Source organism: Mastigoproctus giganteus, chromosome 7 (assembly GCF_048544385.1).
Source record: "Mastigoproctus giganteus isolate SK-2022 chromosome 7, ASM4854438v1, whole genome shotgun sequence".
Taxonomy (NCBI): domain Eukaryota; kingdom Metazoa; phylum Arthropoda; class Arachnida; order Uropygi; family Thelyphonidae; genus Mastigoproctus; species Mastigoproctus giganteus.
This window is the reverse complement of record NC_143581.1, coordinates 187580388-187598807: the sequence shown is the minus strand read 5'-3', so window position 1 is coordinate 187598807 and position 18420 is coordinate 187580388. Positions and strand designations below refer to the sequence as shown.

Genomic DNA, 18420 nt, shown 5'->3' with positions numbered 1-18420 from the left:
ACTATAAAAAGCAGTACATTATTTCATTATTGAAATAAAACAAAATGCTTTGTGAATTATACGATGGAATATTATAGCAAAGAAACGGTCAACATTATGAATGCTCGAATTCATTGTTCATAGCTTCCAGAAGTTCTTCTTCACATTTCTGCAAAAGAAAGTTGTACCGTTGGCGTTATTTGTTTATATTTTTTTTTAAATATGAAAATTCAAAGACAGATAGAACAGCAAATATTTGTAATTCGGTTTTAGGGTTGAGAAATTATATTGATATTCATTGTTTTCCACATGATTCATACTTGTGCTAAACAACACCATTCAAAATTATGAATTAAACTTTTTTTTGTGGGAAAACTTCTCATTGTAATAAATTGCCTTACAACAGATCAAGAAGCTGGAGTCAATAGATTTAATCAATATCAATACAGAATTTAAAATTTAGAATTAAATTTAATTCTTGCTAACCTAGATAGATTTTTTATTCCTTTTGATGACTCTTGATGAAACTTGGCTACATTCTTATATTCTTGAATCCTAATTAGAAAGCATGAAGTGGTGGCAAAAGAGGGTTCCCAACCCCCGAAGTTTCGAACCTAACAATCAGCGGCAAAAGTGTTGTCCTCAGTTTTCTGGAATACAAAACGACTATTCTTAAATGGCTACCTTTCATCTGGAATCAAAATAACGTGGGAATATTTTGCCAGCCTTATGCCAAAGTTAAAAGCTGCGATTCATGAAAAAGGACAAGAAAAGATGTGCATTAAGATTTGATTCTCCATGGCAATGAACTCGTCCAGAAAGGCAATGTTACACCGGGTATATTCGCGAATGTCGATTTGGATAATTAAACCAGTCCCCGCTCTGTCCAAGTGCTTGTTATTTGTTCAGAAAATTAAAGCCTAAAACTAAATTTCGGTGTGCTCATTTTAAAGATGATGAAGAATTAAAAGCAGCTATGGAAGCTATGGTCAACAATTGGAAAAATACGTGTCGATTGACGAATTCCATTCCCTTTCCCACCAAGCCGATGAGGAATAGACGCCGCATATGACAAAAGCATTATGGGGTAATGAACCTGAATATTCAGTACGAGTTCTGGGGGATTTTTGTTGTGGCTCTGTAGGCTCGTCTGATTCAAGCGCAATAACACTTCGGTTGTGGTTTTTCGAGTTCTCCCAAAGCAATTCAAAGTGCCATCTGGGCAAACCTGTATAGGAACAAATTAATTTTTCGAAAAATTGACCAAACCTCAAATTATAGATTTATTTATTTAGTTGGTGAAAAATGAATAAAAGATTCATTTTTCAAGCAATTATCAAAATAACGCAATAAACCATATTTTCTCAGCAATTATCTTTCGATAATTGCAACCAATTATCGAAATTAACTGCAAGCAATTATCGAAAGATAACTGCTTGCAGTTGCTTGTATAATTGATGGGGTTTTTTTTGTTGTTATTTTTTATTGAACGTCGATCAGTAGAAAACATGTCTCCCCTACCCCTTTGAGCGAGATGTATTCCGTTATGCGACGACGAAAATGTATCCAAAATCCTCTGAATGAATAACTCTCCATGCCTAGATTAACTGTTCCCATAAAATCTCTATGATTTGGACTGGCTAAAGTGTAACCCCTAGTTTGCTGTCGATTATGTCCAACACATGCTCAACAGGAAAAATTTCAGGCGAGGGACGCAACAGTACACGGATGTTAAACTATTACAGCGAAACAGCAAGCATTGACAACTGGCTCAGAAGGGATGGCACGCCACAACGCCATTGCTGATGCGTGGTTCGCATGCATTTGTTGAATATAGACAGGAAAGCTTCTTTCACCAGGCTATATCCCGAACATACACGGATATTCAGTGATCACTAATCCTGCTAATGGACTTCTTGAAACTAGATGTCTCACAGATGCATTAAAAATATGTGTAATACTTTCATCGGAAACACAAAACTGTGTGCAGTCTGTTCGAAAATTATCAGGTCCTCAAACTCAGTTGCTCAGATGTTCCAGAGAGTGGATAATGGCCACGATCTACTATCCACCAGTGCAAATGGCAGTTGCCAAATAGACTGTCAAGCTTCACTGACCCCGATTCAACCCGTTCACACTCAGTTAACTGGCTATTCGATTCGTTGCAGGTTCTGGCAAATGACGCACCAATATTTGGTCCTCTTATTTTGCTACTAATAACATGTGTCGCACAAATTAATCCATTGGTTCTGTACCCTGTTTATTTTTATCCTCACGTGTATCCTCTATTTTTACTGTCATGCAGATTGTTAGGTTGTTCCATGAAATCTTTTAGGAGGAAATAATTTTTCTGACACAGAGAGTTTGTAGAAAAGTCGGACTTAATACCATCTTCTTCTTTCTCTTCCCATACTTGACTAAGGACCTGGCCGATATGTGAGACAGAGGGGTGACCACCTTGGGGACAGTGGGAGAAGAATACCATTGATTTACCATTTAGAGATGGAAACGAGATTCATAAGACCACGCGACAAACATCATCATGTCGGTCCAGTGTTGGTGTTGATGTCCCCATGCAAGGATTTCCTTGTGTCTCGCAGTGAGCATGGGTACTACCTTGGCAGCCAACGATTATCACAGCCTATACGAACTGATGACCGACTCATAGTTCATATGGATATTCATTTTACATTGTACTGGGTGGTTAGCTGAAAGACTAGTAATGTCATAGAACGGGAGCATTTAACCATGTTGGCTCTTCTCGGATACTGGCACCTGCATATCTTGTCCTACGTTCCTTCCACGTTCGAAGCCAGAAAGATCGACCCATTCTTCAATGCAGACCATCAAACACCGGTCACCGAATGGCGAACTACAATCTTATATCAGCAGTTTCACACATTGGGCCTTCACCAGCTTCAAAGACCAGTTCATTCCTACAGGAGGCGTGGCTAATGCACAGTTAACTCGGGGTTTACGCTCTGGAATAGCTTTAGGACACTTCTTAACCAGGGACACATAATTTAGCAGTGGGTACCTCCATTGCCGGATCTGCCTGCCAGGAATTCAAGCTGCTATCTGCACTTGGTAGGCGCAACACGTTATTAAACAGGCAGTCATATTTTAATGATTCACAGAGTACATTTTTGAAACGCATTTCAAAATACATACACATATATATCTCAATATACAACTGAATATTAATATCCGTACAGAATACAAAATACTTACTATGGCATCAGTTTGATTTAATATCTCTGCCTGTTGTTCTTGAGTCTGAAACTGATAAAGAATGAATAGGGATCCTTAGTAAGAAAATCGTTACTTAAAAGTATAATAATAAATATCGATTTTGTAATTATCAGTTTTAAGGAAGCTCGGATTACCAATTCGGAGATAACCTTGAAAGCAAAAGTATTCTCAATGAGTAAAGATAACCTCGAAAAGGAAAGATTTGACTAATTATGTTTTTATGGGAGTTGACTTTCATTAATTAGCAGTTAGGTATTAATTAATCGATTTGAATTTACTGCACACGCTACAAACTTTGCTTACTTAGATCGGTTCGAACATATCGAAGTTTCTGTAATTTTTTAACCAGTGTTATACTTAGAGGTTACTTAATTATACCATTTCTGTCATCGTCCCCGTCTTAAATTATATAAAATAAGTTAAATTCAATCGCATATTCCTTTAAAAAATAAACACATTTTCTAATTTCACTACACCACAATTTTATTTGTTCTCTAAACATAATTCCTGCCTTAAATATTTGTTCGAATGGCTAAAACGGTAAATAAAACGGTAGATACTCACGGGGGATCCAAGCTTAGTTTCAACGCACTGCACAATCTGAAAATAATATAAAAGTTTAAAACACACGAAGATATTTTTAGAACTATATATATAGACTTCTGTATTCGACAAAATTAACAGAACAAAAGGTGTTTCATAAATATTTTATTGTGAACAGTGTCGCGACGGCAAATATTTGATATAATAGGCATCTTGGCATGCAAATTCCCAATATCCAATAGAAATCGATCTACGACCTTACAGACTGCACATTATGCAAATTATCAATGCCGGTAAAATCATGGTTTGCGACCCACTTCATTCCCGTTTTTTGTTTGGCTTGCTCAGTGGGATAGCCACATCCTCCATTATTCAGGATGGTAAGTCATCGTCATTTAGATGATTCTTTGAGTTGGGGGAGACGTTCACTTGAAGCCGTGCATTCGCAGGTGGCATGTTGGCCTAATGTATCACCCAGTGTCGTCTCAACACTACGGAAGCAGTTTCGGGAGACAAGAACCATTAAAATAACAGATGGCCGGTGTCGTCCCAGGGCTACGTCAACTAGAACAGATCGCTTCATACGTAAGGTCATTAAAAATGGATTCAGAAGAACAGACTGCTATCTGGCTCTGACAGCAAAATGGAACCCTACGATGTCTTATCATTAACTGTCTCTTGAGCTTGCTGCATCCACAGCTGAAAATATATCCAACTTTCATTCCTTTATCCGGTCTGTGTTCAGAGCCTCGATTCAAGTGCACTCTACGCAAGCTAACCCATGCACGGTACTAAGTACTATAGGTTCTAATACCTGTCGTGCTTGGGGTTTTCATAAAAAAATTGAGTGGTTTGTATCCCATTAAGCCAAAACCACCTTAAAGCTGATCGAACCTGGTGCCATGAACACCTGACAAGGAGCCCTCACCAATGAGGTCAGTCTATTTTTTGATGAGTATCGTTTTAGTCTACAAACAGATTCTAGACGTTATTTCACCTGGAATGCGATGAAATAACGTCTTTTTTTTTTTTTTTTTTTTTTTTGGGTGTAGCCTCTAATAATTATTTCGCTCCTATGGGGCGAAATAATTATCAGAGGCTACACCCACCTTCATGTTTTGATAAGGGTACTGTAGGTGAGCAGAGGAAGCGAGAACAGATCCTCGAACACAATGTGTGAATTTTTAGGGATGCGATTTGCCCAGATTTTATTTTCATGCACGACAACACCACTGCACATAAAGTTCAGTTGTGGAGGAATTTTTGAAAGTGAAGATAGTGGACATAGTGTGTATCTGCCAGCGGTACCAGTGGTCCCCCACAAAACTGCGTAAATATATTACTGTGAAGTAGTAAAATCTTCTTAGGCCAGATGGTGTGAGTAGTGTGGGTATCGTGCATAAAGCGTTGTTCATCTGGCTATTTAGTTACTGTAAGGCCCCCTTCACCAGGAAAGGGCATTCCAGCATCAGTCCATGGCACGAAGAGCCGGACCAGATTAGTAGTGGGACGTCTGTCGGGGTCTACCCCTCCTGCCAAGGAAGGAGGGAGACGACCTTAGAAATGAAGTAAGAATATAGGGAAGGGAAATAAAAAGTGTTGAGAAATAGTGAGAACCACGCTGAACGGGTCCCGCAGGAGAGGAGGAAACCAGAAGCGGCTAGTGGGAGAAGACTCTTGAAAAGGGTGAGTAAGGACAGCAAGAGTGCAAGTCGTTGACAGAGATAGAAACAGGAGTGAGCACCGACAGAGAAGGCACTCCTTCCCAAAACAGGAAGAGCGCAGGCACAGAGACATACCATACTAACATAGTCGTCTGCGATGAAATCCTACCCAAAATGGTTTGCAATTATCTTCAGGTTTCATGGCTGATTGTGGAAAACACTGGGTTCGGTTGTAGCCCACATGAGCTCTCTAGTCGGGAGCCGGTGGAATGGCAGACAGTAGCCGGAAAGTGTCATCTTCGCTTGAAGAAAGTTGTACAGAATTGTAGGAAGGCACTGAAGGCTTCCTTGTTTACAATCAGGGAATGTAGCAAATGAAAGTCTGGAAGGTTTGTCTGAAGGACTCCAGCTGTTGCCTACGGTTAAGGTAGGCCACGCAGTTGTGCAAGAGATGAGCCCATTCTTCCTTCTTGCCGCAGATACAGGTGTCATCCTCAACTATTCAAAACCTATTCAAGTCATCCTGAAAGAGCGCTGCTTGACACTGATCATTAACGACTCTCCAGATCTTTACGTCATTATCAAATTTTGTCATCACGCCTTTAACCCTTAGTCAATGTCGTTAATGAATATCAGAATCATCAGTGGTCCAAGAATCGATCCTTCGGGACACCACTTCTGATGTAGCACCAATCTGAAGAATGTCCATTGATCACAACCCTCTGCTTTCTATCCTGATCTATCTTAGAATCTTTTCAGTAATCCCAAAATTTCGCAGCTTATAAAGTAACCTCTCAATGAGGGAGTGAGTCAGATGCTTTGTTAAAAGTCAAATAATCCCAAGTAGAATTGCACCATACATCTAGCCCATGAGTAGCTGTGTCAAAATAGCCTACTAAGTTAGGCAAACATGATTTGCCCCTTGTATCTCTCACGTTTCTGTCGTGTTAGAGGAAACACCAAGAAAATATAAGTGGGGGTTTGCGTGTGATCTTCTAAGCTTCCAAAAATGTGTGATTATTGATGCACATTTAGTAGGTAGTACAGCGCAGAGCAGGACTGCGCTCGTTGAGTACACTTCAAATCGACTGTAATTCTTTAACCTTCGTTAAAGCCTTATGTAATTCATGGCTTTGATGAATGCAAAAACATCGAATAAGCCATCCACCAGAAAAAGCAACTGTGGCCAGAAGTGTAAGGTGACTGAGGCAGTTGGGTGCTCGAGCGTATTATTAAATGTAATTATGAATTGTAATTGATACAAAATGACGGAACTCTTAATCTTTGCATTTAATACGGGAACATCAGAAGGTCTGATTGGTGTCAAAATCTCTAAAAAGAACACACTACTGTGCAAAACCTTTATAGTAGTATCTGATTTAAGACACCAAACGGAAAATGCAACTGCTTTGGTTCCAGGAACTCGAAAGGTGGTAACAGGTGGACTGTAGAGATGCCATATGGTAGGATTGCTTCTCGATTTACAATTTTCAGAATCGACCGAGGAGATGCACATATAGAGAAAGCTGTATCAGGCACTGGAACCATCCTTTCATATATTTAAGTGTTTCTTAATGATTTCTAAAATGTTTATTCGATACATCGATGCAGTTTTTTGTTTCAATTAACTTCTTTCAAATTGGATGTCACTGCACAAACCTCATCGTTCAGGTTTTGCAGATACAGAATTCAGATTTCTCAGAGATTTCCTCGGAATAGATCTTACTAAATTGGCTCTGATGCAAAGGAATAGTAAAGTATGAGTTGTGAAGAAACATAGCCAGTTCTGTTCTCAGGTGTGGCTTTAATTTACAAATAACACGTTTTCGAGGTAAACGAAGTATCATTGATTACTCAAATGTTACCAAGGTTAAAATATATAAGAGAATGAAGTAATTTTAACATAGATAATATCAGAATAAAATAATATATTTGTTTTATTTTGCTTACCTCCTTGACAATGGGATCTTCATTGCACACCCCGTTCATAAATGCCATAAACATATCTTCTTCGTCTGAAAAGTGTTCTTGTAGACACATGTCTGCAAATTCTCGTATCTGAAAACAGAGAAAAATGCGAAATTTACTTATATTCCATAATCTTGGGGATACGATGCAAACGAAAATTATGCAAAGTAATAGCATTGTTATTTGAACGTCAAAAATAATATTGTAGTACAAGTATAACTGCACTGCAATAGTCATTTAACGAGAAATGTTTCGTAGCGATAGTGTATGGAGTTACATAGAGAAAATTACAGTTATCCTTACCTGTCCATGCAACAGATTAAGACATTGAGCTACCTTTCTTCTAAACTCATCTCCTAAAAGTAAAATAAACACCAATATTGTGAATTGCTCTGACGAAAAATGTATTATTTCTATATAAATAAATAAATAAATCTTTATTGTGAAGTAGATTTACAGCACAATATCCCATCACGGCGACGAGCGCCAGGGGTTCACATATAGATAACATAAGTACAAATTCAAATGGCTACAAAATACAGCGAACACATACAAAAGGCTACAAAATACAGATTACAAATGCAAAAAGAAATACAAATACATCATAAAAACAAGGAGCTGAACACAAATAAAGAAAAACAAATACAAGTTGGCAGTGATTCAGGTTTCAAGAGCTTTGATAAACTTGTGCCTGTCCTTCTTTTTACTTATTATGGTGTCGATGTCGGCGTCCACACGGTTGAGGGCAGCGAGCATCTGCTTGGGCAGAAATCTTTCGGTGAGTACAAGCCTGTTGTGGTGAGCCACAAGTGCTGGTACCGACCTTAGGCTTGGCTGTGGAATCCTCCAAGAGCAAGCATTCCAAATATTTGGAGATGATATTTGGCCTGAGATGAGTTTGGCTGTGAAGACCAGCCTCTTTTCAACGATCAGGAACTTCAACCTCGGGATGTCGAGTGCTTGTGCCATCATGGTAGTTGTGGTAGCGGGAGGTAGCCGAAGCTTGTTATTCGCCCATTTCAGTAGCCAGTATTCAGCAGTGTACACCCGCTTAAGGTTTGTATGTGCAGCAGAGGCCCATATTTCTGCACCATAGAGAATGGCAGGGTAGACGGTGGAGGTGATGAACCTTTTAACAGTGGCAGGATGTCGGACGTGTAGCAGCTGCTGCTTTGAGATCCACCGTAGACGAGAAAATCTGGTACTGAGTTTGTCGATCTGGTGGACAAAGGACATCTTTTGGTCGAACAGAACGCCAAGGTCTGTGTGCGAGGGTACGTTTGGTATTCGTACCCCTGCGAGTGAAACGTTGAGTATTGTCGGCATGGATTTAAGGGAGAATATAACCTGAGCAGACTTCAGAGGGTTGATTTTTAGATTGAAGTTTGCCAGGTACAATTCTAGATCCTTAAGTTGGGAATTGATCCTGTTGCTAAGCTGGGCGGGGTCGTCGCCAGGGTTAATTGGAGTCAGCAGTTTGAAGTCATCGGCATAGCATAGGAGACCATTCGTTGAGGCAATAATGGGCACGATGATGGCTGTGAACAGGACACCAGACAGGACACCCCCCCTGCGGTACTCCAGCAGTAATGTCGCAGGATAGGGTATGTTGCTGCCGATGGAGAATAAGTATTCTGTGACTGAGAAGTGATTCCAAAAAGCACAGCATATCACCTCGAATGTGAAAATTCTCCTTAAGTAGGAGGAGCAAGGCCGGAATCGACACGGCATCAAAGGCTGCGCTTATGTCGAGGTATGTGGTTGCTAGCTCAGCTCTTTGTTCGAATGCTGAGAGAATGCGTTCTGTGGTGGCTGCCAAGTTAGTGATTGATGATTTTCCTGCGATAGCATAATGGATTTCAGGTGGTTTCGTCTGGAGGATTTGTTGAGTGATTGTGGGTAGCAAAGCCTTTTCAAGAGTTTTTAACAGACAAGAGGCAACTGATATGGGTCTGAACTGGCTGACGTTTGAGGCAAATTGGTTTTTGGGGATGGGGTACACTCTGTATTTATTCCACTGGGGTGGAAAATAATGCTCAGCGAGGCATCTGTTGTAGATCGAGAGAAGAGGGCCTATGATGAATGTGCTTAAGCATTTGATCATAAATTGTGGAATTCCATCCTCCCCAACAGTGGCTGTTGTGGGAAGGGAATTGATGGCACGTATGAGCTCCTGTTCCGTGATCTGGATAGTCCCTAGGACATCTGAAGGGTTTTCATAGTCAGGCTGGACAACTGTAGATGGGACTGTGGTTGTATTTGAAAATCTGGCGATGTATTTGAGCCATTCTTGAGGATCAAGCATGTGATTGAATCCACCATGTGGGGCAGCATAGAATGGCTTTCCTTTCCTCAAAGTGCGGTTAAGGTTCACTTGGATTGCGTCAGCTTTCTTTCGATTAAAGTGGGCCCTGGCACGGGAAAAGGCGATTCTGTCTTTACTGTCATTTGTATGCTTCCATTTCTTATGTAGGACTTGTTTCATTTTGAAGCTGTTGTTAAGATCAGCAGTCCACCACGATCTGGAACGGGGAGTTACTGTTACTCGTTTGGTGGCAGCATAGTCGGTGACGGATTTAATCCAGTCAGACAGGAGTGTCACTGCAAGGCTGAGGTCGCAGTCAATGAGGACATCCCAAGGAATGCAAGATGCTGCTTCTACACAGAGTTGAGGATTAAGGTATTTAGGTGCTGAAACGTATTTGACTATTTTGTTGTCAGGGATGTTGAAGTTTGGCACCTGCAATGACCATGTCAACACTATGGGCTGGTGATCAGACAGGAAGAATGCGATGGGATCATCCTCAGCTGTGCATGGTGTTGAAGCAAAAGCGAGATCCAGTAGGTTCAATCCCCTGGTGGGGTTCTCATTGACCCGTATCATGTTGATGGATTTGAAGAACTCGCAGAGCCTGATAAAGAGGTGATGTCGGTTTGGAGGCAGGTTAAAATCACCACAAACAAGGCGTTGTGCAGACGGACGAAGATGGTTTAAGAGCCAATTCCCCAAATCTTCAATAATTTCAATTGTAGGCCCTGGGGGAATATACACAGATGCGATATCAATGTGGCTGGAGTGGAAGCGTAGCGAGACTATAATCGCTTCGAAATCTTCAGTTGTAGTTGAGGTCGAATTCTCATATGAGAATAGGGAGGAGTTGTACAGTATGGCTACTCCACCGCCTCTAGATTGCTCCCTGGATGCAGACAGCATATTGTAACCAGCAATAGCTGAGCAGAAGAGTGTATCTTGATTAGGTTGAAGCCACGTTTCTGCGAGGCAGACCACATCAGCGACCTGGGAGAGAAAGATCTGTTCTGCTGAGTCTAGTTTGTTCCTAATGGACCTGATATTTTGGAAGTAGACCCTGATGACAGGTGTTCGACGAACTTCCGTCCTGATTGGAGGTGTTCTGAGTTGGCGTGTTCGAAAGCGAACGGCTCGACGTCCTGACGAAATATGGACTGGTATTTTATGGGGTCCATCACCTAGGGGACTCAGGATACTCTTATCATGGCGGAGTGGTGCCTTAACTGTGGGGTTTGGCAGAGCAGTGGTACGAAAGGAGGACTGTTGAGATCTTTGGAAGTTGTCCGGGAACAAGTCCAGTCAGCTGTGGGTAGTGATATTGCAGACTTGGTTTTGGTGCAGAAGTGGAGGTTGGGGAAGGTGACTGGTTCTCCTATTATAGTAGGGTCGAATAATGGTGCCAATAGGCCAGATAGATTCGGTTCCAATTAAATTGAACAGGTCCTGTGCGCATTCAACCCTGAACGATGCGCAGCGGGGGTTCCTGGTGTGAAGTTGCTGCACCTTTAGTCGAAGGTTTAGTTGATCACGTAGAACTTCAGCAACATGATTTGCTGTGGTAGTTGGGGCTAAGCGAGATACGAAAAGTCCGCTAGAGGATCTGGACTTCTGCCGTCTGGGAGGTGTGTGGGAAGGCTGCAGTTTGGAGTTGGTCGATGTGCCAATTCGAAGCCATTCACGTGAAGCCGTACTTGTTCGTTGGCTCACTCTGAGGTTCCTACTTGTACTTTCCTCTGGTTGCATAGGATAGGATGGATATGCAGTGGGGTGAACTGGGAGTGGAAATTGTAATGTGGAGGAATCCGCTGGTTCGAATATTGAATTCGCTCCGACACTTAATCCCAGGCCTTGTGAATATGAGAATTGCGAATGAGGTATGACAGGACAGGCATTGCCAAGAGTTGGGTATGAAGGTGTAAATGATGACTTTTGCCTCATTGGCATAGAGGTAGAGAATTCGTTATTGCAAGTAAGAGAGTTTATGCATGCGGTGCCATTGACCGTAGGTGGAGCCTGCTTCTGTAATTGTGGAAACCTCTCATTTGTTGAGTGGTGATTAATATCAGTTGCCCTTTTCAGGTTCTTCTTGAGCGCACGTGAATGATGCGCTTTTGTGGATGGTTTTTGTCCTTTCCCATCTGTTTTTAGAAGCTGGCTGGAGTGAGGAGATGGCGCTCGACGAAATCCTATGTTTAGCCGTTTTTCAGATTCGTTCCTACCTGGAGCTTCTGATGGAGGACTGGGGATTGATTTTTTGCTACATTCGTGGCAGATGCATATGCTTATGTTATGCAGCTTAAAAAAAAACCTGTAATGTTAGAGCCACCTAAGATCTTACTTATCCAAACTGTTGTTCTCTGGTCTGTTTGACCATTTTACTGGAGTAGTCTTTGAGAATCCTACAAGTTAACAGACAATATCCAAATCAAAATTATGTACTAAGTTATTAGACTCGTTTGCATGTATACGTAATGCTCGTCCATCTGTTTGTCTGTCCACATGTAATAACTATGCTCCTAACAGACGAAGTTTCAAAATATTTTATATTTAGGCTTTCTAAAAGGTACGTCTCCCCCTTTCCAAATTTCCTTAAAGTCGGACCAATAGAAATCCAATAAACAACTTTTTATTATTCACTGCTTAGATTAACCAACTTGTTTTAAGATTAAATTGTTTTTTATTCTTATGATGTGTTAACATGATGTGATCTGTTCACAACGCTTTACAAAAAAGCTATGAAATAACTGTGTTTATGTAAGGTAGGATTTTTATCTTATATTATAAACACAAGCAGAAAAATAAGTCTAGTGACAATCTGCCCCATAATTCTTAACATCAACTAATTTTGTAATGAGGAACTGCAAATAAACTGTTACTTACGACATATCAGATCGAATCCGTAAAGGGATCTTTTGTATCTTCTTTCATGGGATTCTTCCGATTCCTTTGACTCCTTTGACTCTTTCGAATCTGAAAGTATTCCGGTCACACAGAAGAAGACCGTTATGGTGACCAAAACAAGAAATTTATACTTCATCTTTCTGCGCACAACTTTTCTGGAGGATACTAAAAACACAGCAAATACTTACTGTAATTTTTATAAATGAAAGCAGCGATTATTGGTTTCTGTATAAATATTTAATTTCTTGTTATTATTATCAGTAGAATATCATTTCCTCAATTTAGTTTACGGAAATGGTTTCAAGGAGAACACGTAGTTTAAAAAGCAATTTAATGAAGTACTCAAATAATATCCGGAATTCAAAATATTTTTTATCTGATGGTATTGAAATAACCTTCCTGGACACCTGTGATAAGTCGAAAATTCCTGTGATATCAATGTCCGTTAGAAATTATTTTTAAATCGCATGTATATTTATGTACTTAAATGTTTATTAACTAACTTTAGATTGATTTTGTTGATTGACATATTCGTTCAAAATCTTCGATAAAAAATACTAAAATAACTGGAATAATTAATAACTAAAATAACTAAAATAAAAATTACTAAAATAAAAATAGAATAAAGCATCACGTTTTCGAATCAACGTGACACGACAAAATGCAAATAGACCTGATTTTTGTCCTCCAGAACAAACTTAAGATTTGTCGATCGTGATTAAATCATATGAACAGATTAGATCAGTATAAATCGCAACTTTTCCACAATAAGGAAGAATCCAAAGGGTGTACTTTTACAATGTCATACTGTGGAAATTTATCACAATGGCATTACAGTTAACCAACCCAAAAAGACACAAGGTACATTCAAAAATTCCCAGAATGTTACTATAAAGGTTATTGAGTGAAGCGCTGGACTTACTAACCTAATCGCTGTAAAAGTACCCTTCTTTGACAAAATTAACAGAACAAAATGTTTTTTCATGAATATTTTATCGTGATCAGTGTCGCTGAAGGCGAATATTTCGTACAATAGGCATCGTTGAATGCAAATTCCGAGTATCCAATAGAAATCGATCTAACACCCTAGAGAGCCGCACATTATGCAAATTATTCATACTTATAAAAACACGGGTTGCAAGTACATCACTTCATTCCCATTTTTTGGCTTGCGCAGTGAGACAGCCACATCTCCAGTACTCAAGTGGCGAGTCATTATCGTTTAGATAATTCTTTGAGAAGGCGGGCCGTTGGACGACTTGAAGCCAGGCAGTCGCAGGCGAAGGTGGCACGTTGGATTAATGTGTCAAGCAGTGTAGTCTCGGCTCTAGGGAAGCATTTTCAAGAAGCATTATAAGAAGAGCTGGCCAAGGCAGTGCGAGGGGTACATGAACCAGACCAGACCGCTAAACGGTTCTAACAGCAATAGGGAACCGTACGATGTTCTGTCCACCACTGTCTCTTGAGGTTCCTGCGGCCACAGGTGAAAGCATTTCCAACTGGTCTATGTTAAGAACGTTCTGCCAGATCACAAAGGGAGCACCAACAGCTGCTTGAACTGGACGCTATATGTGTCACACTTGGCTTAACGAATTAGGAGTTTGAGAACTCAATAAAAGGACCATTTATTCTTCAATCTTCTCTCAGTGCTGTGTGGAAGTAAAATGACTATCGGTCGTGTTTTGATATCAGCGTTTTGCACAAGTTGGAGGTGTTACGAAGTTCGTCGATTTTAGACAGAATACGGGCCTCGTGGGTAGCCAAGTTGATGTACTCAGCGTTCCCCCGACGTCGGATGGAAAAGATCTGACTTAGAATCTTGTTGGTGACACGAGGAATTTTTACGGTCCTTTGTCACAACATGGCTGAATTACTCGCTCGCAAATGATGGTATCATTATTTTACCCCCCACCGGCAACTCGAATATTTCATCCTCAAACAGCAAATTGAACACACGAAATTTTAGGATCTCGTTAACTAAGTATGGTGTTTAAAAAACTATCTAAGAATATAGTAAACAGTTTATTGGTATATGATCCTTTAATGAAATATGACGAGTGCGTAGATCTTATTATTGGTTAGTTTTGTTTAAAAAGTTGAAGAATTAACCCGGAACTTTCAAATGTGGATTTATGACTTTGTAAGCGAGTTGATATTTTTTCTCGAGTACACCAGAATTTTTTCGCCTAATAAGTGCGATAATAGGTGGAAAACAGCGCAGTGAGAACACATGGTATTGCCCTCTCTTTGTAAGGTTCGTTGGAAATTAAAAATCTTGTTGATTTTTATATATATTTTTTAATTTCTTAAAAAGCTTGTAGCATCCTCAGTGAAAAATCCATACATAAAATATTTGTGACCCAGGTTTCTATTCTTCCTTTTTATTTCAGAAAAAAATCGATTTTAAAATCACCGATTTTAAGTTTTTTGAATTTTGCGAGTGTTTCAATTCGTTTTGTTTTTAATATTAAAAATGGATGCTTTATTTTAGACTATGGAACTTGATTTGTTTTGTAATAAATTATTTGGGTTTTAAGTCTGAGTTTGCCTCTCAGCTTACGACCGAGCTTCATGGGGAAATTGTAGAAGATAACAAGGTCACACTAGGACGAATCGGTTTAGGGAGGAAAATATGATACCAGCGAAAGGATGAATTGTATTTACAGTTTTGAAAACTGCCCCTTTGAATACCATGGACTTAGACATGATTCCGTTGAGGTATTATCTTTAGAACCACCACGAAAGTAACCATTTTTAGAAAATTTAGTTGAAGAAATTTCATGTATGAAAGAGGAAAATCAGAAAGAATCTCAAAATGTTTTATTTCTATAGTATTTTAATCCCCCTGCAGTTTATATTTCGTTGATGGAAAACCAAGCTAGAAGTCATAGTGGCCTATCGGAGTACTACCCGTTATTGAAGTGAATGGCATTGGCCTCAATGTGAAACTTAATATGTCCAAAATGCTCTTTGGAGAGCAGTGGTATATTCCGAATACAATGTTTAACAAATTGTAAAAAAGTTTTCCACGAATAAGAGTAAAATATATGTTTCTGTTAAATTACATAATTCGATTTTGCACTTAATTTTATGCTAGCTTGTTAAATTTCAAGGAATAAACGTGTAACGTTCTTTTAAAACTGCATGTGTTTTTGTCTCCCAACTATCTGTTGTACGTTTTACGAGATCTCCATGAAGGAAAAATCAGAAATAATCCGCTTGAAGAAATGTATTAGGAACCATATGGGTTTGGGCTAAAGTTACTATTTACAGCATGGAATGTTAAAGGTTTGTATTTTGTTATAGCAACGTCAGATATCAAATTGTAATAAACATATATTACACAGCATTATCTTCCATCATCGAAATGTGATACATTAAATTATAGGATGAACTTAATGTGCACCAATCACAATTGCATTGATCTATTCGTTTAAACCGATTGAAAGTTTATATTTTTGTTCAAGGTTTTTTTATTTTTCAAACACATGAAAATTTCTGTATGGTACGCGTGCGTACGCACGTGTAATCGAAAACATGAATTGAATTAACTTTTACAGTTAACAACTTTTACATTTTGGACATTTTAAAGTAATAAAATCTTCCAACGATCTTTCTAAAATATTTCATTGAGAGAATTGAAGATAATTTGAGAGGTTGGGAGATAATATTCATCGAATTTCCTCATGAAGCACACGCTGGCTAAATGTTAAGGTATAAAGAAGTGCGCTAAGCATTATCCCTATGAGCAATTGTGATAATTGTAAAGTTTAAAGTGCGTTAGCTGTCTGACGGAACCAGAGGGGATCTCCAACATCTTCGCGTTGTGTACTCTGTTTGTGTAACACAGAACTCTGTGGAGGCCAGAGATTTAAAAATGTGTTGGGAATGGTTATGTAGTCTAGTGTGATGTCCTGTTGTTTCTCTGACCATTTAGCCATTCAGGACCATATTGGGACCCGCCGTTGTCACACTTTGCCACGAGGAGGCAGGTCAGGCACCCAATAGATATTATTTTAGTACTTTGGCAGGTCCTGCCAATTAATTTCAGAAGATTTCGGTGACGAGCGCTTGTGTGTTAAAAAAAAAGAAAAAAAACACGTTTTGGGGTTGAATTTAAGCAAAATTTGAATTTAGATCAAGATGTAGAGTTATTTTAAACGCTAGTTAAGTTAAGTTTAAAGGCAATATAATTATTGAAGGCAAACTGCTCAAGTTCCTGAGGTCGCTACTAACCAATCGGACCATTACGCTAACTGTGGGTGGCCGACCTATCAAAGAAACATCAATACAGAGGTACCTCACGGGGGCGTTTTATCAGGCCTCCTGTTTACTGCCATCATTGCCCCTCTAGTGAACAATAGGACCGACATGATATCGCATGCGGACGATTTAAAGATGATAACCACAATAAAGCCTTCGGATAACGCGCAAGATATAGAATATGCAATTAACAGCAGCCTCACTCAAGTAGGAAACTACCTGAAAGTCTTTGGTCTGAAGATTAATCCAGACACGTCTATTTGCATGGTCTTTTCATTGAAGCTCGATCAGACATTCATTAACCTTACGCATGATGGGAAACTCATCAAAAGTGTACCAAAACATCATGACCTCGTGGGTGATCTTCGACGTAAAGTTACGCTTCAACTACCAACTCGAACATCTGCGCCTTCAAATGAGCCGAAATCGCCGGATGGCAAATTAGCACTTTCTGTGCGTCATAAACCCAGGTACTACCAAGAGGTACATCCAGACCGTTATCTTCCAACGCATCCTCTACGGAGCAGAAATTTGGGGTTCTGCGACCAAAACTACGCTAAATTCATTTAATCCTTGTTATAAATAGAGTTCTCGGCCTTCATACAGCTCGCACTCATGCATAATCCATTGCCGAGTTTCCTATTCCCCGCAGACGCAGTTTGATTCTCCAATGATCCCTAATGCATTTAATTTTGCCTTGAATGGTCCCATGCCCCTCAACAAAACCTTTCTTAAGAAGAAAGGTTTTGTTGAGCCCCGGACTAAACCATGCAAGGGGCTGTTGGATACATTCTACTCACGTGCGGTATAAATTTCCGCGTTATCTCTCTTTATCGAACTCGGCCCATCTATTTTTCCAGGTCTGCAACAGGTGAGCCATTAGCCTTTGTTTTTCGTCCTTACTGTTTTTTGTCGGATCTATAATATAATCGTTGATAGTAATAGGCGTTCCTTTGGATAACCAGTACACGAGTCCGCAGTCGTTCAACGTTCTACCTTCCTATGGCATGCGGTGTCTTTTAAAACAGCTGATTTTAGAAGGCTCACCCAGTCTAATTTCCGGAGAATGGCCATGATCTCAATGCGACAACCCAAAATGTCACTTCTGGGACTCCGCGGCGTCTATTGCATTTGCGTCTATTACTCGTTATAAGTTCAAGTGGCAGTCCACAATTTTTCTCTAACTGGACAGCTAAATTTGAACTTAAATCATCACTGGAGCTGTCCAATTCGATTACCTGTAAACAGTCCTTTGGAAGTTCCTGCCAGCTCCGGTAGAAATAGATCACTCCGATCTGGCAATAGAAATCAATGCCAAAAAAAAAAGGGTAGAAAGCAGCAAAAACATGATAGTGTCCGCAAGCTCTCCCCATCTTAAACAGTCAGAGGCTAAAGAGGCAGATTATGATGAAAGCATTTCCCTGCTCTTAACCGTACGCTGTAATGTTCAAGATCATAAGACTCAGTGTATATTTAAAATATGTTTCAAAGTGGGCGCTTTACTAAAGGTTTCGGAAATAAATGAATTTAAAAATTCTT

At 39.7% G+C, this 18420-nt stretch overlaps 1 protein-coding gene across 2 annotated transcripts; it reads right to left on the bottom strand.

The window, feature by feature from the left end:
- Positions 1-32: 32 nt before the first annotated feature.
- On the bottom strand, positions 33-12808 carry LOC150083449 (uncharacterized). Of its 2 annotated transcripts, none has more exons than XM_090377293.1 (6): positions 12598-12808; positions 7710-7762; positions 7389-7496; positions 3796-3831; positions 3211-3261; positions 33-148 (listed from the first exon to the last, which is right to left on the bottom strand). In XM_090377293.1, exons 1-6 carry the CDS (start codon positions 12752-12754, stop codon positions 95-97), a joined length of 459 nt encoding a protein of 152 aa, XP_090233419.1. In that variant the 5' UTR covers positions 12755-12808; the 3' UTR covers positions 33-94. The 2 variants fall into 2 exon arrangements, with proteins under 2 accessions (XP_090233419.1, XP_090233421.1); XM_090377295.1 differs by having other exon boundaries at positions 3211-3255.
- Between the last annotated feature and the right edge of the window lie 5612 nt (positions 12809-18420).

Excerpts from the sequence above, each read along its gene's own strand:
- LOC150083449 (XM_090377293.1), bottom strand. The coding sequence starts at position 12,754 with ATGAAGTATAAATTTCTTGTTTTGGTCACCATAACGGTCTTCTTCTGT. Across the intron at positions 7,497-7,709 it reads TTAATCTGTTGCATGGACAG|ATACGAGAATTTGCAGACAT; the intron begins GTAAGGATAACT and ends CTCTGTTTTCAG. Across the intron at positions 3,832-7,388 it reads AAGATCCCATTGTCAAGGAG|ATTGTGCAGTGCGTTGAAAC; the intron begins GTAAGCAAAATA and ends TATTATTTTCAG.